At 42.1% G+C, this 19,767-nt stretch overlaps 1 protein-coding gene across 2 annotated transcripts; it reads left to right on the forward strand.

The window, feature by feature from the left end:
* Positions 1 to 1,322: 1,322 nt before the first annotated feature.
* On the forward strand, positions 1,323 to 19,719 carry itih3a.2 (inter-alpha-trypsin inhibitor heavy chain 3a, tandem duplicate 2). Of its 2 annotated transcripts, none has more exons than XM_084101380.1 (20): positions 1,323 to 1,596; positions 10,365 to 10,531; positions 10,632 to 10,736; positions 10,849 to 11,011; positions 11,118 to 11,228; positions 12,554 to 12,682; positions 12,774 to 12,890; positions 12,975 to 13,143; positions 13,383 to 13,499; positions 14,528 to 14,709; positions 14,818 to 15,003; positions 15,080 to 15,219; positions 15,312 to 15,466; positions 17,286 to 17,312; positions 17,460 to 17,615; positions 17,732 to 17,854; positions 17,971 to 18,172; positions 18,297 to 18,469; positions 19,214 to 19,325; positions 19,414 to 19,719. In XM_084101380.1, exons 1-20 carry the CDS (start codon positions 1,483 to 1,485, stop codon positions 19,550 to 19,552), a joined length of 2,787 nt encoding a protein of 928 aa, XP_083957506.1. In that variant the 5' UTR covers positions 1,323 to 1,482; the 3' UTR covers positions 19,553 to 19,719. The 2 variants fall into 2 exon arrangements, with proteins under 2 accessions (XP_083957506.1, XP_083957507.1); XM_084101381.1 differs by having other exon boundaries at positions 1,425 to 1,596; positions 10,377 to 10,531.
* Positions 19,720 to 19,767: the final 48 nt, after the last annotated feature.

Consider the following 19,767-nt stretch of genomic DNA (forward strand, 5'->3'; position numbering starts at 1 on the left):
AGTGGACATTTATATTCATTTATATTTTTACATATATTTTTAATTGCGCCATCTAGTGGTCTGTTATTGGACAACAAACAACGCTACAGCTAATAACAGACCGCTCATCTTGACATTTAGATCAAATAAAATATGTCAAACTAATATTTTGTTTAAAGGGATACTTCACCAATTAGCATTAAGCTTTGTATCAGTAGAAACCCGGTAGTATTTTGAATGACCGTGCTTCCCTCCCTCATGTCCCCCTGAGACGAGAGATTTCTGTATTGTGTGTCTGGAAAACAACCTCCGATGACGCAAAAATCTTCATTTTGCGTCATCGGAGGCTTTTTTTCCAGAGGCGAGAGACTACAGCCAGTAGGAGGCGCTCGTTCTGCATGTTTTCAACCTGGCCATAGGGGGATCTCACCATAAAACGGCGTCTTTTCAGTTTCGAGTTGACTAGTAGCCTAGTTGTATCATTTCTTCCGATATTGCCCTCTGTAACCGGTAGGCGTAGCTTGGGAGTGGCCTCGTAGGGCAGCGAAGCAAGTGCATTCTGGGAGTTGTTGTCTTTCATCCACATGAGCCAAAAATACATTTTATGGCTTTTCTCAGTCTAGAAGGCACAAATTTCTAAAATAATTTTACATTTCTACTACATAAATGACCGGTGAAATGGTGAAATATCCCTTTAATTATTAATGTGCCAAGTAGCCACATAATAAGCGGGATAATTTCGCAGTAAGGTCTTGTATCACCCTTAAGAGGTTTCTCTTGCAGAACAATCTGCAAAATGTACACTATCCCTTAAAGGGATAGTTCACCCAAAAATGAAAATTAGCCCATGATTTACTCACCCTCAAGTCATCCTAGGTGTATATGACATTCTTCTTTCAGACGAATACAATCAGAGTTATATTGTTATATAGTTATATATATAAAATGTCCTGGCTCTTCCAAGCTTTGTAATGGCAGTGATTGGCTGTTTCGGTTTTCTGTCATAAAAATATTCCACACAAAGTAAAAAATATTCCAAAGGTTTTTATTAACCCCCCGGAGTCATGTGGAGTTTGTTTATGATGGATAGATGTACTTTTATTGACTTCAAAACAGAAACAGCCATTCACTGCCATTATAAAGCTTGGAAGAGCCAGGACATTTTTTTATATAACTCTGATTGTATTCATCTGAAAGAAGAATGTCATATACACCTATGACTTGAGGATGAGTAAATCATGGGGTAATTCTCTTTTTTGGGTGAAAATAATTAGAAAATAATTTAGTCGGGTGTCATTGGTGAATTCTGCTGTTTTGGGTGGATGGAGTGAGTAGGCAGTAGAGAATGTACAATATTATTGGGCACATTCACACACCCCTTTGGCAACTCTTACAGTGCCCGTACAACACACACAGGCACTCATTCATCGGTCTCTCTCTTTCTCACTCTCGTTTAAGAACATTTACAGGCAGAGTTGAAGTCAGTTCGGGCCAGGCTTCACCATGTCTGCAATGAAAGTCATGTTGTGGATGTGTTTGTGTATTTGTGTGATTCTTACTGCTAAAGCTCAAGACACTACAGCCATCAGAGATCAAAACAATAATTCAGCAAAACAGGTAAGATTTTACATTATGTGCTTCATGTTTTTTCAAATCTACATAAAGAGCATACAGTGGTGCTTGAAAGTTTGTGAACCCCTTGCAGAATCTGTGAAAAATGTGAATAATTTCAACAAAATAAGAGGGATCATAAAAAAATGCATGTTATTTTTTTATTTAGTACTGCCTTGAATAAGATATTTTACATAAAAGATGTTTACATATAGTCCACAAGACAAAAAAAGCTGAAATTATAAAAATGACCCGTTCAAAAGTTTATGTACCCTTGATTCTTCATATTGTGCGTCGTTACCTGGATGATCCACAACTGTTTGTTTTTTTGTTTTTTTGATGTTTTTTCTTGTGACCCTTGTCCTGAACAATTAAACTGACCAATGTTCTTCAGAAAAATCCTCCAGGTCCTGAAAATTCTTCAGTTTTTCAGCATCTTTTGCATATTTGAATCCTTTCCAGCAGTGACTATATGATTTTGAGATCCATCTTTTCACACTGAGGACAACCGAGGGATTCATACACAACTATTAAAAAAGGTTCAAACATTCACTGATGCTCCAGAAGGAAACACGGTGCATTAAGAGCCGGGGGATGAAAACTTTTTGAATTTGAAGATCAAGGTAAATTATACTTAATTTGTCTTCCGGGAAACATGCAAGTATCTTCTGTTGCTTCCGAAGGGCTGTACTAAATAAAAAAATTATATCTTCATCCTGTTCAAAAGTTTTCACCCCCCCTGCTCTTAATGCATCGTGTTTACTTCTGGAGCATATAGTTTTCTTTATAGTTATCGTACTTGGTGTGAACGGGCCTTTAAAGGAACACTCCACCGTTTTTTTGAAATAGGGCTTATTTAGTTTGACAGGGTCGGCACGAGCTTAGCTTAGCTTAATGAATGGAATCCTTTGTTGCCAGCTAGCATGTCCTGAGTAAAAGTGATTAAAAAAAAACAAATAAAAAAACCCCACCTAATTACTTCTTGTGGCCTGCATATTCACAACGAGTACAAATAGCGATGCAGATTAACATTAGGCGATTTCCTAGGCAGATATTGTCTTGGGACTATATTAGGGTGAAGCACAGGCGAAGCACGGCTACTTGGGAGCAGAGATATCACGCAACACATGAAATCCCACGACTTCCGTCAACATACCGGCGTGAATAGTAGCTGGCTATTTTTCCTACAGTACATGAATGGCAATGAACATGGCTGATTTTGTGAGAGACGAAGAGGGTGACTTCTCAGACAGTCAAGATCCAGAACCATACCTCTATGAACCAGAGTTTTCAGAAGATGAGCTGCGTGCTTTGGAAATAGAACGAATAGAACGACAGGAGGAGGAGGTTGCGATCGCTCAACAGTCTGAGGACGTGAGGATGAGAGCCAACACGAACTGGTGGTGTGAATGTGGCGCGTTGCAAGCCGGTATGTTGACGGAAGTTGTGGGATTTCATGTGTTGCGTGATATCTCTGCGCCCAAGTAGCAGTGCTTCACCCTAATATAGTCTCAAGTCAATATCTGCCTAGGAAATCGCCTAGTGTTAATCTGCATCGCTATTTGTACTCGTTGTGAATACGCAGGCCACATGAAGTAATTAGGTGGGGTTTTTTTTTAAATGTATCACTTTTACTCAGGACATGCTAGCTGGCAACAAACTAAGGATTCCATTCATTGTGCTAAGCTAAGCTAGCGCCGACCCTGTCAAACTAAAACAATGCATGCACTGAGACAAAAATGCATTTGCCCACCTATCTAAATGTGGGAAAGAAGGTGAATAAGTATAAGAAGTAACCTCGGTTCCCTGAAGAGGGAACGAGCGTTGCGTCGAGAATGACGCTATGGGGAACGCTTTGCGTGATGACGTCTTGAAGCACATGTAAAATCAGTCCAATGGTGTGGCGGAACGTCAGAGGCGGGTGACGTCACGTACCAGGAAACTATAAAAGCCGGCCCGAAACAGAAAACGAAAGCTTCGTAAAAGTCTGAAGTCGAGCTGACAGGCATGAAGGAGATATGGCAAGGCGACGCAACGCTCGTTCCCTCTTCAGGGAACCGAGGTTACAGTCGTAACCGAGGCGTTCCCTTTCAAGGGAACTCCCGTTGCGTCGAGAATGACGCTATGGGGAATGTCTATACCAACGCCTCCATAGCTACGAATGTCTGTCCTGTGTGTAATCTGGAGAGCAGCACTAGGAAGACAAAACATGAGACCCTGGAGCAGAGTCTAGATCCAGAGAGTAAAACCTGACGAAAGTGTGCGGTGAGGACCAGCCTGCCGCATCACAGACGTCCTGTAAAGAAACTCCTGAAATAAGGGCCTTAGAGGCCGCCATACTCCTCGTCGAGTGCGACCGGACAGCCAAAGGAGAAGGCTGCCCAGCCGCCTCATAAGCAAGTGAGATAGCCTCGACCACCCACTTGCTCATCCTTTGCTTAGACACTGGACCTCCTTTGTTAGGGGACCCAAAGCACACAAATAATTGATCACTTTTACGCCACAGGGCAGCTCTGTGGACATACGCGTCTAACGCCCGCACAGGGCAAAGCAAATTATTAGCCTCCTGGTCAGCATTTTGAAAGGGAGGAGGACAGAAGGCCTGCAGGACAATAGGTCTGACCACATTAGTGGGGACCTTGGGGATATAACCCGGTCTCGGATGTAGAAAAGCTTTCACCATACCCGGAGCAAACTCTAAGCATGACGGAGCAACCGACAATGCTTGAAGATCCCCAATTCTCTTGAGAGAAGAGATAGCCAGAAGAAAAAGAGCTTTCAAAGTTAGAAACTTCTCAGGAACCTCCTCAATGGGCTCAAAGGGGGCCAGGGACAGGCCTTGAAGTGCAATGGACAAGTCCCATGGTGGCACCCTAGAGCGAACTGCAGGCCTCAGAGGCCAAGCCCACAGGTTCCACAGTTCTGGGCGGGGGTGAAATATCGAGCCCTCCGCCTGGGACAGAAGGTCCCTCCTGACGGGTAGCTCCAGAGGAGGCCCGTCGAGGAGCGACACAAGATCGGGAAACCATACTCTGCCCGGCCAGCGCGGGGCTATAAGAAGCAGGCAAACCCGGTCCCTGCGAACTCTCTCCAGAACTCCCGGGAGCAGAGCAACTGGGGGAAAAGCGTACAGACATAGCCTCGGCCACGTCTGCACCATAGAATCCAGTCCCAGAGGAGCTGGATGCGTGAGGGAGAACCAAAGTGGACAGTGAGACGTCTCTCGAGACGCAAACAGATCCACTTGTGCTTGGCCGAACTCCCTCCATATCAGCTCCACCACCTCGGGGTGGAGCCTCCATTCCCCGGGCCTCGGCCCCTGCCTCGACAGAGTGTCTGCTCCTATATTCTGGACCCCGGGGATGTAAGCTGCCCTGAGTGACAGTAACTTCCCCTGGGACCACAAGAGGATATGGCGTGCCAAGTTGGATAACGGGCGCGAGCGCAAACCCCCTTGGTGGTTGATATAGGCGACTACCGACGTGTTGTCCGTGTGTACTAACACATGGTGTCCCCTGAGATCTGTGATAAAGCTCCTCAGAGCCCGGAAGACAGCTAACATCTCTAGGCGATTGATATGCCAGGAACGATGATGGTCTTCCCACAGACCTTGAGATGAGCGACCCTCCAGGATCGCTCCCCAACCCGTGAGGGAAGCATCCGTCGTTAGCAGTTTGCGACGACAAGGAGCTCCCAACACTGGGCCCTGGGACAGGAACCAAGGTTTCTTCCACATAACCAGGGCACGTAAGCATCGCCGCGTGACCCTGATTGTGCGAAATGGGTTGCCCCTCGGGGAAAACCCCCTGGTCCTGAGCCACCACTGCAGGGGCCTCATGTGCAGCAGTCCAAAAGGTATCACGTTGGAAGCTGCTGCCATGAGACCCAACAGTCTCTGGAACTGTTTGACAGTGAGTAGCTGGCCTAGCTTTACACTTTTCACAGCTGCAAGGATGGACTCTATACGTGGCGGTGACAGGCGCGCCTGCATCGACACTGAGTCCAAAACCACGCCTAAAAAAGTGGTCCTCTGGAGAGGAGAAAGCACACTCTTCTTGGCGTTCAGCCGTAACCCCAGCTCTTTCATGTGGGCGAGAACAACATCTCGATGTTGAACCGCCAACTGATGCGACTGAGCTAAAATCAACCAATCGTCGATGTAGTTCATGATGCGAATACCCTGGAGGCGCAGCGGCGCCAGAGCTGCATCCATGCATTTGGTGAATGTGCGGGGTGATAAAGCTAGGCCGAATGGAAGAACACGATATTGGTATGCTTTGCCCCCGAAAGCAAACCTCAGGAACTTCCAATGACACGGACGGATGGAAATATGGAAATATGCGTCCTTGAGGTCTATCGTGACAAACCAGTCCTCGGACCTGATCTGTGGCACGATCTGTCTCAATGTTAACATTTTGAACTTGAGCTGCATGACTGACTCGTTCAGAACTCGAAGATCTAAAATGGGACGCAATCCCCCGTCCTTCTTTGGAACTATGAAGTACCGGCTGTAAAACCCGGTTTCCCTGTCGGAGGGAGGTACATATTCTATGGCCCCTTTCTCTAACAGAGTGTTCACTTCCTGTTCCATGACCAGAACCTGCTCGGGGCCCACCACTGTGGGCAGGACCCCCATAAACCGAGGTGGGCGTTTTTTGAATTGTATCTGATACCCTTTTTCCACAGTCTGCAGGACCCAACGAGAAACATTTGACAGTAGCTTCCACGCTGTCAAAGATTCTACTAGAGGTACCAGCCTCTCGAGACTGGTTTCTGGATTTTGTTGTTGTTGAGCAGTCAATTCGTCGCCCTGTAACGGCGCACCGGCAGGGAACGATCGAACAGACTGCTCTAACACCCTCCTCGGAGGGGGCGGGCATCCCGAGGCCACTACGTTTCCGGGTGGTCCTTGAGATATGTGCTCGCCGGAGACCGCTGCGCCCTGTAACACCGGAGGCGGCAGGGTTAGCAGAACGGTCCCCTGAGGGTACCGAAGAGAGACGGGCACCGTAAAAAGAGGTGTTAACCGCTCTGCTTCGGGGGGGACTACCCTCATTTGTCCTGAGCCCTCGGACGTCAGGATTTCTTCCCAGCAGCCTTCTTGGCAGTAATAACGGTCCGCAGATCCGCTCTACCCCTCGAAGACTGCTGGGTTTGAGCGCGCCCTCCGTGTCCCCGAGATTTTTGTGGGGGAGCACGGGAGGACACACTCTGCTTTTGAGTGGCACGATGATCAGCGCTCTTTTTAGAGGAGTGAGGCTGCTCCCGCTCAGCAGCCTCAATGAAAGAGCGGCGGGGGAGAAGTTTCTAGAGTGCAGCAGCCTGTTTTGAAGCTTCTTGCGATTTAGCTACCGCACTGTTCACTGCATCTCCAAATAGCCCAACAGTAGAAACCGGAGCATCTAAAAGAACATGTTTTTCTCTATCTTTGATGTCACTCAGATTGAGCCACAGATGCCTCTCAGTGGCCACCAGGGCTGCCATAGACCGCCCGATTGATTTAGCGGTCTCCTTGGTGGCCCTGAGAGACAAATCTGTGGCTCTACGCAGTTCGGCTACTGTGTCGGGACCAATACCCCCGCCCTCCTCTAAATCACCCAGTAATTCTGCCTGATATGCTTGCATAAGGGACATCGTATGCAGACACGCTGCAGCTTGACCAGCGGCTGCATACGATTTATGAATCAGGGAGGAAGTGAATTTAACTGGTTTGGTGGGAAGTGTAGGAGCCTTCAGGGAAGATGCCGTTGCTGGAGAGAGATAGCTCGCAAGCGTCTCTTCCACCTTCGGCATCTCCCCATAACCATACTCTTTATATTTGTAGATGGAAGAGTAATGTGATGTTTGAGGTGTATATACTCTGTATGACATAGGTTTTCCCCACGATCTCGACACCTCGGTGTGGAGATCGGGGAAAAACGGAAGACTCCTACGCTGAGGCTGTGTACGAGATGGCAGGAAGCGTTCGTCGAGCTTGCTTTTCGAACAAACGTCCTGCCTATCCTCTGGCCACTCAAGAGAAAGTCTGTCAACTGCTCTTGTAACTACATCGAGCAGTTCTTCGAATGCATGAGACTGAGGTGGCGAATCCTCAGACTCAGCTTCAATACTCACAACATCCAACTCCTCAGAGCTGGATAGTTGCAGTATTGGTGCCTCTATCGGGGGGGAAGAAACCGCAGCGCGTGCTTCCACACCCTGATGAGAGGCACTGGATCTGTCAGTAAGAGGCTGAGATAAGGCAGAGCCCGTCTCAACATCCACTGACAGATCCATTTGCGAACCCCAGGTCTGAGATCGCCGCCGAGCCTCAGCCGCGGCGGGACCCGAGCCCTGGGGAACGTGGTCGGGATTGAACCGAGCCAACCGGGATCGGAGCGTCCGCAATGGAAGCGCACAGCAATGCACACAGTCACCACCCTCGAGTGCTGACTGGGCATGCTCCTCTCCCAAACAAACAACACAAAGAATGTGTGTGTCACCTCCCGTTAAATAACGCGGGCAGGGATGGACACACACTCGATACTGCTGTTTGCTCGCCATATCTGAATAAATATATATATATATAGACAGACAACACCAAATAACAAGGACAGATTTCAACACAGAGCGCGACTGAAGACTCAGAAAGCTTTCGTTTTCTGTTTCGGGCCGGCTTTTATAGTTTCCTGGTACGTGACGTCACCCGCCTCTGACGTTCCGCCACACCATTGGACTGATTTTACATGTGCTTCAAGACGTCATCACGCAAAGCGTTCCCCATAGCGTCATTCTCGACGCAACGGGAGTTCCCTTGAAAGGGAACCTGAGATTATTACTTGTGACATTAGAACAAAATATGTGGATAGAAAAAAATGTATGTAGGCTATACAGCGAAATTAACGATCTCTTAAATATTTTCTAATTTCACTAAACATTTCATTAAGTTTCGTGGACATTTTATAAAAAAAATTTATTAATAAAGGTTTATGTCTGCTATAGGCTCATTTTGTAAATGTAAGCAACTAATTTAAGACGCACAAACTGGGTGCCGGTGCAGTGAGACGTACATGCTCGGCCAGATTCGGCTCGAAGTCGTGCATCTTCGGATCTTCGCTGTTACAAAAAAAAGCTGTGCACACCGCCAAGCGAAATGGTGTCTTGCGCACCCAACGTGCACGACCGCACACACCTCAATGACGTCATTTCTGGCGTGCGCACCTTCGCGCTCGTGCGGACGCATCGAGTATAAACCTTGCTTTAGGCTATGTGTCTACCAGAGAATTTTTATTCAGCGGAAAACTCCAGACGGCCTTCTGAAAATGCCTTGCTGCGGGCACTTCAGAACGCTTTGGCGGGGCAGCATTTTGTTTAGTTGAGACGCTTTGGTTGCTATGATACAGAATATCCACGGAAGTGTTGCTAGTATCTGATTTTCGCAGATAGTTTGTTTCCGAATGTAAAAATGCCAATACAATGTAAAAAATATAATGTAATACAAGTATTTGCTCTGGCTCTTATTTTAAATGATTTTGTTCTATTGTTGTTGGCGGCAACCAATTGTAATGTAGAAGTCCTCCGTTTGAGAGGATTCCAGAGAATGCAGTCGAGTAAATTTTGGTTCCGACCACATTAGTTCCCAAGCAAAATAGAGGAGAGGTTGATCATGTGAATTTGATAAGAAGGCCCTTACTTTCACATTTAAAAGATTCAATGAGGTTAACTTATACCCTATTTGGTCAGTCTGCACAAATAACGATCAACATGCTTATTTGCTTTGCGGCCCCTTTAAATAAAGTTTAAAAAAAGACCAAGCATTCAATCTACGTCAGATGTTTCTACAGCGTTGTTGGCAGGGCGGCCAGAGCGAATTTTGCCGCTCTCGCTGGCGGCGGTGTAAATGCACAGTTAGTGATTATAAAGGGAGGCTCTTTTGTTGCTTTCTGTTTATTACCCATTCACAATCTGAATACAAGTCTAGCTTTTCATGCTGCTAAGTACACTAGATTGTCAATTCTAGATTGTCAATTGAATAATAAACTGTGATGATTGACAGTGATAAACAACAGATGAGACAAAACAGGACTGATTTTTCATTCAACAGCTTTTGCTCTGGTCCCGAAACTGGTACAGAGAACTGCAAAATTGTACTGGTATTGGTACTGACTACTGAAAACTTTGTACCTTGACAACCCTAACTTGAAAAATAGTGCACAATTTAAATGGATTAATATTATGACGCTTTGATGCTGATTTTTGGAGCCTGACAGGCCCTGGTCCTATCCACTTTGATAGAAGAGAGAATGTAGAATTGGTCAGAAACTACATTTCTCAACTTAATTTTTCCTTTGGTGTTCCATGGAAGTTCCATATAGTTTTAAACATATTACATGTGAAATTTCTCACCTTCTGTTGATGTAAAACATTGACAAGTAAGAGAACAGTTCTTCACAGCAGTGCCATTTAAGGTCATTTAATGTTAAGTATGTGGAATAAACAGACATAAACACTGACTCCTTGGCTATAGCTCACATGCCCCTATTTTCAATTACAAGCAAAAAATAGTGGGCGTGGTTTTGCAAAGTTAGTCATAAAACTGCACAGCACTGAAAGCAACAGTCTTTGTCGGGGATATGCCATTATTGATGGCAGAGAATGTGTTAGTTTTGTATATATATGTGTGTGTGTGTGTGTGTGTGTGCGTGTGTGTGTGTGTGTGTGTGTGTGTGTGTGTGTGTGTAAATATAAGTGACAACTGTACAGCAGATTCCTTAACTTTCTCTTACTATCTTCAGTCTCTCTCTCAGATAGAAGTGCAAAGTATGCGAGTGGACTGCAAGGTCGCGTCTCGCTTTGCTCACACAGTCATGACCACCAAAGCCCTGAACACAGCCAATGCATCACAGGAAGTGTTCTTTGAGGTGGACTTGCCCAAAACAGCCTTCATCACCAACTTTAGCATGTTAGTCCTCCTTTGTTTACACAAGCTATAAATACATTACACTTGCAACATGCCCAAAACCCACTATGACCTAATGAAATTCTTTGTGTTTGTTTTTCAGAGAGATTGAGAGCAGGATATATGTCAGTGAAGTGAAGGAAAAGGAGCAGGCCAGGCAGAAGTATGAGAGCGCCGTGTCATCCGGCCAGACCGCTGGTCTGGTTAAGTGAGTACAGGTCAACGCCAAAGCTCTGGAATGCTGACAGAGTACACATATTTGCTTTTCGGTATTTGCTAATCTCAATGATCAGATATCAGAGTTGTTTTTGCTTTTTCAGGGCTTCGGGGAGGCACATGGAGAAGTTCTCAGTCTCCGTGAATATCCCACCCCAGAGCCACGTCACATTCACTCTTACTTACGAAGAGCTGCTACAGCGCCATCTTGGCAGCTATGAGATCATGATAGGTGTCCGACCTAAACAGCTGGTTCAGAATTTTGAGGTTCATCATTAGTTTCTCTCTCAAACTCTTTTTTACTACACATATTCAGTGGAAATATTGAAATCCTGTAAACTATGTTATATCAGTCCTGTCTTCTCATCAACAGATTGTGGTAGACATCTATGAACCTAACGGAATTGCATTTGTGGATGTCAATGGTACATTCATCACCAATGAGTTGCTTCCTCTAGTGAAGAAAACCGTCGCTGATAATAAGGTTAGAATGAAAACTCTCAAACAATCCCCCAACATTGGTGGATTGATATGGAAGGCTGTTTATATCTTAGTCAAATAAAAAAATAAAAAATACACAAAACAACAAAATAAAATAAAAATGCAGTTGCAACTTTTTGTAACTATTTCTTATAATTGCAACCATTGTGAATATACATATATAAATCTCTTAGACAATAGCCCCTTTTCACACAGCAATCCTGGTAAATTATCGTAAAATTACCAGAATGACTTTGCCGGTAAATACACAAATATGGTGTTCACACAAGCAACGGCGTTCTGGCTTTTTACTGGCAAGAGATCATTCACACATTAGCACCAAAATACCGGTCAATTCTGTGTTGTCAGTCAGAAGTGATCTTTAAACGCTGCGCCGGTGTCTTCATCAGCCCGCATATCAACATTTTTTGACGTCTGAATGACAGGCATAAGGGATGATCAAACAGAAGACGCGCTTTTACACTAGACGCGCTTTATAGTATCTAGTTGCAGAGTCACAACGCCGATGATCGAAAAAGAAGGCTGAGTCTCGAGCGAGATGTGGTGCAACGGTCAAAGATGTCCATCTAGCGCATATTTACATAGAAAAACTGTTAAAAATCTTACTGTAAACAGCGCAGAGTAATCACGTCATCCCCATTAGAACTTTATGATTGGCCCAAAGCAGACTTCTTACGTCAGCGTGACCTGACTTCACACGTGATCATACCGGTAATCTTCATTCATTCTGCATTCACACAGAGCATCTACCAGTAATTTACTGATAATGTTACAACTTCCCTTACTAGTAAATTGCCAGAACCAATTTACCGGTATTTTTTTAAAAGGTCCTGTTCACGCATAATCTCTTACCGATAATTTACCAGTAAAGACTGTATGTGTCAAAGGGGCTATTGATTATTTCTCAAATTGTGACTATATCTCACAATTTTGTTTTTAGTTGTGCCTTTAAATGTCACAATTATGAGTATATCTCATCACTGCTACTTAATTTCTTGTAATTGCAACTTTATCTCGAAACTGAAACTCAATGTCTCACACAAAAAAAGTACAGTTTATTTTAAATTCTCAAATTACCTGGAGCTGGCCCCTGGAGTTTAATTTGTTTGACTAGCTCCTCCTTACACTGTGTCCTAACTAAGGGACAGTTTCTAATAAGCATTTTGATCCAGTGATTGATTACAACTACAATCTTACTACCAGAACACACAGCATCTCATTTCACTAATAAGGAGTCTAAAACAAATCGGTAATGTCTAAACACTTCCTGCTATCCTCATAACACTGATCCTCTATGCTCGTCCTCAGGCACATGTGTACTTCTCTCCTACATTGGATCAGCAGAAAAAATGCTCAGACTGTGAAGGGACATTGATTGATGGAGATTTATTCATCAAGTATGATGTGAACCACCCACAGAATATAGGAGAAATTCAGGTACAATATCAGCAAAGACATTTTTTACAATGCATTTCTTACTAATCATGCATTATTCTGATGGTGGTGTTTTCTTGTGTTTCTGTTTCAGATAGTAAATGGCTACTTTGTACACTTTTTTGCTCCAGATAATTTGCCACAAATGCCTAAGAATGTGGTATTTGTGGTAGACAGAAGTGGCTCCATGGAGGGAGAGAAGATGAAACAGGCAAGTCCAACAAATACTTTCTATACTTTTCATCCACTTTCCTAGTTCACACTTATAAGTCATCGCCCGATTATCTGTTAGTAGACTCGAGAAGCTCTGATGACCATATTAAGTGAACTGCATGAAGATGATTACTTTGGGCTGGTCACGTTTGATAACGTTATAGAGTCGTGGAGACCATCTCTTAGCAAAGCTACACCAGAAAATGTGAAAGAAGCAAAAGAATTCGTCCAGACTATTGAAGCAAGACACAGTAAGTATGAAGCGAAAGTCATTCTGTAAACCCTGCACAAGGTTAAAATCATGGCTTAGCTGTTAGTACTCTTGACACTTAGAGCCATGGTTCTCATGTAACACAGTATAACACCTCTATTTTACAGTAAATTACTGGTTTTATTGAGGGAAAATCTTGCATAGAATTCCACACATTAAATGCCATAATCACTGCTGCTGTATTTAAACATTTGACATTATCTCATATTTTTCCAACAGTGACTGATATAAATGAGGGAATTTTGTATGCCGTGAACATGCTTACCTCAGAAAAAAGTGACTTCTTCCCAGACATGTCTATGATCATCCTACTGACTGATGGCCGACCCAGTTCTGGTGTGTATTGGCTTTGCATTGAGAATACAAGTCTGTTTTAAACTTTCTTTGGTAATAATTACTATAACTAAATCAATTAATTTGTAATAATCTTATAAGTAATAAGATAAGTAATCTTAGCTCAAAAGGTGTTGTCTTTATTGGGCATTCAAAATGCTTTACAACTGGGGTTTTCAAACTGGGTACCGAGGAGTGCTATGGCTTTATAGGGAAAAAAAATAGGAAAAACAGATGAGCTCACAGCTCACATTTTTAAGATTATGTGCCAAGTTAAAATAGTCAGGCACAAGCAGGTATTCGCCTCTGCAAAATAAACTTGTGTGAAGCGAATTGATTAAGGGATTGTAATCAGAAAGGACAAAACATCTAAAATACCAAAGTAAAAGTCTTACAGTGGTAAATGAAGCGTAAAGCGAGCTGCCGCTATCTATGATGTTGATTATGCTTATTATATTATATTATTAATAATGTTGAGAAAAAGAAAAGCACAGTCCACTGCTCTTGTACGGAAAATTTTGGCAGCTTAAGCCTTCCGCAGATACATATTTAAAACACAATCAGTTTTATTGCTTGTAATGCGTTTTTGTTCTTCATTTTTGAAGACACTTAATTACTGGACTCCACATCATTGGTTTAAATCTATTATTATTATTAATAGCATTAATAGCATTCAGGACACTGAGGGCTAAAATGTATAAAACGCTAAATACATACAAAAAATGCAATACATACAGAATCGGCAGCTAAATATTTTTGTAATACTGAATCGGGAGGTCTACGGCAATTCCCAGCCCTAATAAAAAGGCCATTTATTTAATTTAGGAAACAATACATTTCTCCAGTAGTATAAACAGGGTTTATGAAAATAAAGAGTCGCCTTTATATTTTAGGAAGGCTGACACTTACAAGTGGATTATTATATGGTAGGTCCATGGCAACAAAAAGTTTGAAAACCCCTGCTTTAGAAAACTCAAACCATCAATTATATAGATTTAACAATCTTCTGCACTTAATAATGTGTGTTTAAGGGCAGACACATCTATCCATAATCCAAGAAAATGTCCATAAAGCTATTAATGGAAGCATAAGTCTCTTTTGTTTGGGCTTTGGCTATGATGTGGACTACAGTCTCCTTGATAAGTTGGCCAAGCAGAATGATGGACTCGCTCGACGAGTCTATGAGGCCTCAGATGCTGCCCTTCAACTGCAGGTAGACCTGACAACTGTACTCTCAATCAATAAATATAATACCTTACATTTAATATATGCAGCCTGATCCAGATAATAGCCGGGTCTTGAATGATTTCCTTTTCTATAGGGTTTTTATGAAGAGGTGGCTAGCCCACTTCTCTTTGAGGTGAACCTAAATTATCCTGGCAATGCTGTAACTGACTTGACACAAAGTCACTTCAGGCAATTCTTCAAAGGCTCTGAGATAGTGGTAGCCGGACGCCTACAAGAACTTGAGACTGACACCATTCTGACTGAAGTATCTGCACATGGGGTAAGGGAAGCACTATTGGTTGAATAACAATCAGTTTCATTGTACAGTTTCATAAGTGCCATACATCCAATTTCAGTTGGAGGACCAGTTTGTGGTCCAGAGTCAAGCAATTGCTGAAGAGTGGGACAGTGTGTTCCCTGAGCAGGAGTACATCTTTGGCGATTTCACAGAGCGACTGTGGGCATATCTGACCATCCAGCAGCTCTTGGATAAAATGTCAGCGTGAGACATATGCGCTCAAATAATTCAACTTATTCAACCTGAGAATTACAAAAAATAATACAATGTCCAATAAAATTTGTTGACAGAGAGAAATGCTCACCAGAGGACAAGGAGAATGTCACAGCTGAAGCTCTAGACCTTTCTCTAAGGTATAACTTTGTCACACCACTTACATCCATGGTGGTCACCAAACCACAGGCCGAGGATGAAGAAATGCTTGTTGCTGACAAGCTGACTGAAGGTACTTGGTAATGTTTTTAAGCCATATTCCACCCAAAAATGAAGATTCAGTCATCATTTACTTATGCTCATGTCATTCCAAACCTGTATGGCTTAAAAGGTTAGTTCACCCAAGACTGAACATTTTGTCTCACCCTCATGACGTTCCAAACCCATAAGACTTTCGTTCATCTTTGGAAACATTGTAAATATTGTTCAGCGAACATAAACAGAAGCTAAACCTCACTGGTTTTCACATGTCATTGCATGAACATCCTTGAGCTTCCATTTACCACAACTGATGTGTGAGTTAATGAATATTCATACGTGAATAAAAGCCTAAATTAAATCTGTTCATCATATAAAGTGATTGTCTCTTCTGAAAATTTGGACTAACCTCTCAATTCATATGGATTAGTTTTACATTCTCTTAAGAACTTTTTGAAACATTTGTGTCAATGAACAGTACAAAACTGGCTCAGATTTCATTAAAAATATCTTCATTTGTGTTCCAAAAATGAACAAAAGTCTTACGGGATTGGAACAGCATGAGTATAGAGCTTATAATATGACAAAATTATTTGAATTTGAATTAATAGTGTAATCTAACAAAATTAAATATTATGTGGAATTTAAAAATTTCTTTTCTAAAATTCAAAACGCAGAAAATTCAGATCGGACAGAAAGTATGTCACAGGTCATCCACAGGGAAGAGTAGAGGGTCTCAGAAAAGTCGAACAGTAATTTTGGCCAATTGACCCTTCGCAGGGAGTTTGATCGACGGGTGATCTGACCAATCATAATCCGCCGAATCCGCCATTTTTGTCCGACAAAGCAGTCAGGAGAGTTAGTAGATTAACATTGGAGGATTTGAACTTGAAAAACGGAGTGTACTGACGTCTTTCCGTGGTTAAAACAATATTCCTTCTGATGTTCATTCATGTTTATTTGATGCTATACATTAACTAGAAGGAAGAGATGATCGGTTCACGAGTAGCTTTAACTGAGGCTCTATAGCGATCTGTCAGACACATTAAAGAGCCACAAGACGGTATTTATTGTTTAAATTTCTTTTAAAAAATGACCAAATTTGAAAGTTGAGACTTTGTTACATATCAAAAGTAACCTGGTCTGTCCTGTCTGTTAGTGTGTTGTCAGTGTCCTCTCTGCTCTGCGATGTATGTTTCACTGCGTGAGAGCGGCGTGGCTTGTTGGACATAGCAACAGTAACTAAAGGGGGCAGGGGTCTTGGCGAACGGTCAATTAAGGAGCTGCACTGCAGTAGTTTTCTGGCGCAAATGTGGTGGTGGTTCAAGAGAATCCGTGTATCATTCATTCAGTCGTTTTTTGATTTAAGAGTAGAATATTAGAATATTAGATTTCTAATACTCTAATAATAGTCCTCCGCTGCTGCAGTTGTACGGATTCTTAACGCGCTTATTGCAACTACATTTAATCTTCTTCTCATCAAACAACTCAACTAACGAATGGCTCGACACAACCCGTACCGGGGAAGAGCCTAGACAGGGCTTTCTCCTGTGTAGACCAGCAGTTCTCAAATGCCAGGGGGGTCCGTGAAATAATTTGCTATAACCTACTGTATTTTTCGGACTGCAAAGTCACGTTTTTTATCATGAAACATGCTGTGATTTATTCCAAAGTGACTTAGGCCTATATAAAAATTCAAGGAAAAAGGCAATACAGAAATTATGAGTTCTCTAGGCTGCCTTGAATATAAGTATTACAACACTGATGGCCCAAAAATGTGACCGTTTGAAGCTACAATTTTCTGCAGAGGTGCTTATGTGACACATTAACAACTGTATTATTTTGATTAACAGAGCAGCGAGAGGACACAACAGAACCTGGTAAGAGGAATTAACCTTAGATTTAACCATCATTGTGAACATTTAGAGGTGTCTTATCTTGTCATGTCTTACTATACAATGGATTCTGCAAAAACTTTTGAATGAAGACTCTCTCTCTGTCTCCATCGCACAATTCTACCCTTGAAGATATCGGTGCACTTTATGCTCCACCTCAGTTGATCAGCAGTGGTATCAAAAATCTCAGACTCTCTGCCAAAAGACCCCAAGGTCTACTCCCCGCCAAAAACCTCCAAAGACAACTCTCTGCCAGAAAAAAACAAAATCTACTCCCTTCATATCTTGGTGAGAAGTGATGTCATTTTTGTGGTGTGAATTTCAATACATTTTAAAGAGAACTACTTTAGTAAAGAAAAAAAACATTTATTACCTGTTACTTATGTTTGTCTCTTGTTCTTTAGGTTTGTTAGTTGATGGAGATCCACACTTCATCATTGAGCTGCCAGAAAAGAATGATGCTCTGTGCTTCAACATTGATGACAAACCTGGAACCATCTTCAACTTGGTTAGCGACCCGCTTACAGGTGATTCATTCTGTCAGTAAACAGAAACATCTGTTTTGATGTGGGTAATTGGAACTAGGTTTATTTTCCATCTTCTCTTTCTACTCATATCTGTGTAAAAAAAAATTAATATTCAGGCATTATAGTGAACGGCCAGATCATTGGAGATAAGAAGGTCATCCCAGGAAAGAAGATGCACACTTATTTTGGGCAATTTGGGATTGCTCATGAGAAGTTTGGTATCAAATTGATGGTGAGCACAAAGGAGATCTCACTGTCTGAAGAGGGAAAACAGACAAAATTGTCCTGGACTGACAACAGGACTATAAAAGGACTGAAGTAAGTGACAATAAATTTACATTAAACTGTGCTGAGTCCGTGATAGTAAAATAAAAGGCAGAATTTAATTATTCTTGAATGAGAATCAAACTGAGCTCAATCCTCCATCTTTTGCTTTCTCCAGCATGGATCTGCAGGTGATCAAAGATCGCAGTTTAACAGTGACCCTGAGAAACTCAGTCAAGTTTCTCATTATCCTGCACAAAATATGGCAGAAACATCCGTATCATCAAGACTACCTCGGGTTCTACACTCTGGACCGTCACCATCTTTCACACAATGTTCACGGCCTGCTTGGTAAAATTAAGATGTTCTTAAATATTAGCAGAAAACCTTACAGCTGCTTTACTTTAACTTAAGGGAACTTTAACTTTTTTGTTGTTTTTTTTAGTGATGAAACTAGTGATGTCTTTTAAAATTACACTATGGATTTTTTATCAAATCAAGCTTGTTCTTCATTATTTTCACTAAACATTTTGTATTTTTTATTGCTGTCTGTCTAAAAAAAATCCCAAATGACATCCTATACACTATGCACTTACTAAGCAATACTCTATCGTTTAGTGTATTTGTCAGATTATTTTGTCATTTGGCATAGGAGGGGGTTTATTTTTTTGGGGGGGGGGGTGCATTAATAAGTGCATTATCTAGGTAATTTAATTTTATATGTTAACACCGATAACTGATAAATGGCTGATGTTAAAATTCTATACTATGTTATCTAAATAAATTTGGGCACCATAACATTATAAGGTACAGTATGATGAACTGTAAAATGGATATTCATGTTGAGATATGCTATAGTTTAGCCTATAATGAACACATTAAATTATTAACATTTTTAAATATTAACCTTGAGCATTAGATGACATCACAGATAATCTAAATGTAAAAGTAGGGGAAATGCTCATGATGGACCGAGTTTTGAGTGTATAAGAACACAGTTTCTAAATTACTGCTGCTACTTGCAACCTCACTAGACTTCCACTCCACTAATCTTGACGTTAACAATAGCTTTTTTGGTCTCTATTTTTACTGCAGGTCAGTTCTACCAGGGTGTTAACTTTGAGGTCAGTGACTTGTTTCTAGGAAAAGACCCTGATAAACAAGATGCCATTATGTTTGTGAAAGGAAACAAGCTCACGGTTACCAGGTAAATGAAATTGAACGTAAATATGCAATGTTGAATTCACACTTGAAGATTTTCATGCAGATTTTCATTGAATCTCACATGACTCCAGGGGCTGGCAGAGAGATTTCAGAAAGGACGTAAAGAATGGAGACAATGTGCCCTGCTGGTTCATTCACAATAACGGCACCGGACTCCTGGATGGAGTTCACACAGATTACATCGTCTCTGGTCTCTTTAAGACAATCTAGACAACATCTGTCCAACTGAACTTTGCACTACGGACAAAGTACATGTTGTTAGCTTTCATGTAGTCTTAAGTATATAATGTGATAGTTTTTATTTGGAAATAATGCCATATCTGACAAAGCTGCTTGGAATTCAACGGCTATGAAATAAAACACCCATCTGAACATTCCTTGTGTTTCCATCTTTTGTTTCAATATTGATTGATTGAACAAAGTCC

The sequence above is a fragment of the Abramis brama genome, assembly GCF_963993115.1.
Source record: "Abramis brama genome assembly, chromosome: 23".
Classification (NCBI taxonomy): domain Eukaryota; kingdom Metazoa; phylum Chordata; class Actinopteri; order Cypriniformes; family Leuciscidae; genus Abramis; species Abramis brama.

What these genes read in the sequence shown, in the direction of transcription:
- itih3a.2 (XM_084101380.1), top strand. Translation starts at nt 1,483, where the DNA reads ATGTCTGCAATGAAAGTCATGTTGTGGATGTGTTTGTGTATTTGTGTG. An exon ending in CAATGTTCACGGCCTGCTTG is followed by an intron (nt 18,470 to 19,213) that starts GTAAAATTAAGA and finishes TTTTTACTGCAG; the next exon opens with GTCAGTTCTACCAGGGTGTT. An exon ending in AACAAGCTCACGGTTACCAG is followed by an intron (nt 19,326 to 19,413) that starts GTAAATGAAATT and finishes ACATGACTCCAG; the next exon opens with GGGCTGGCAGAGAGATTTCA.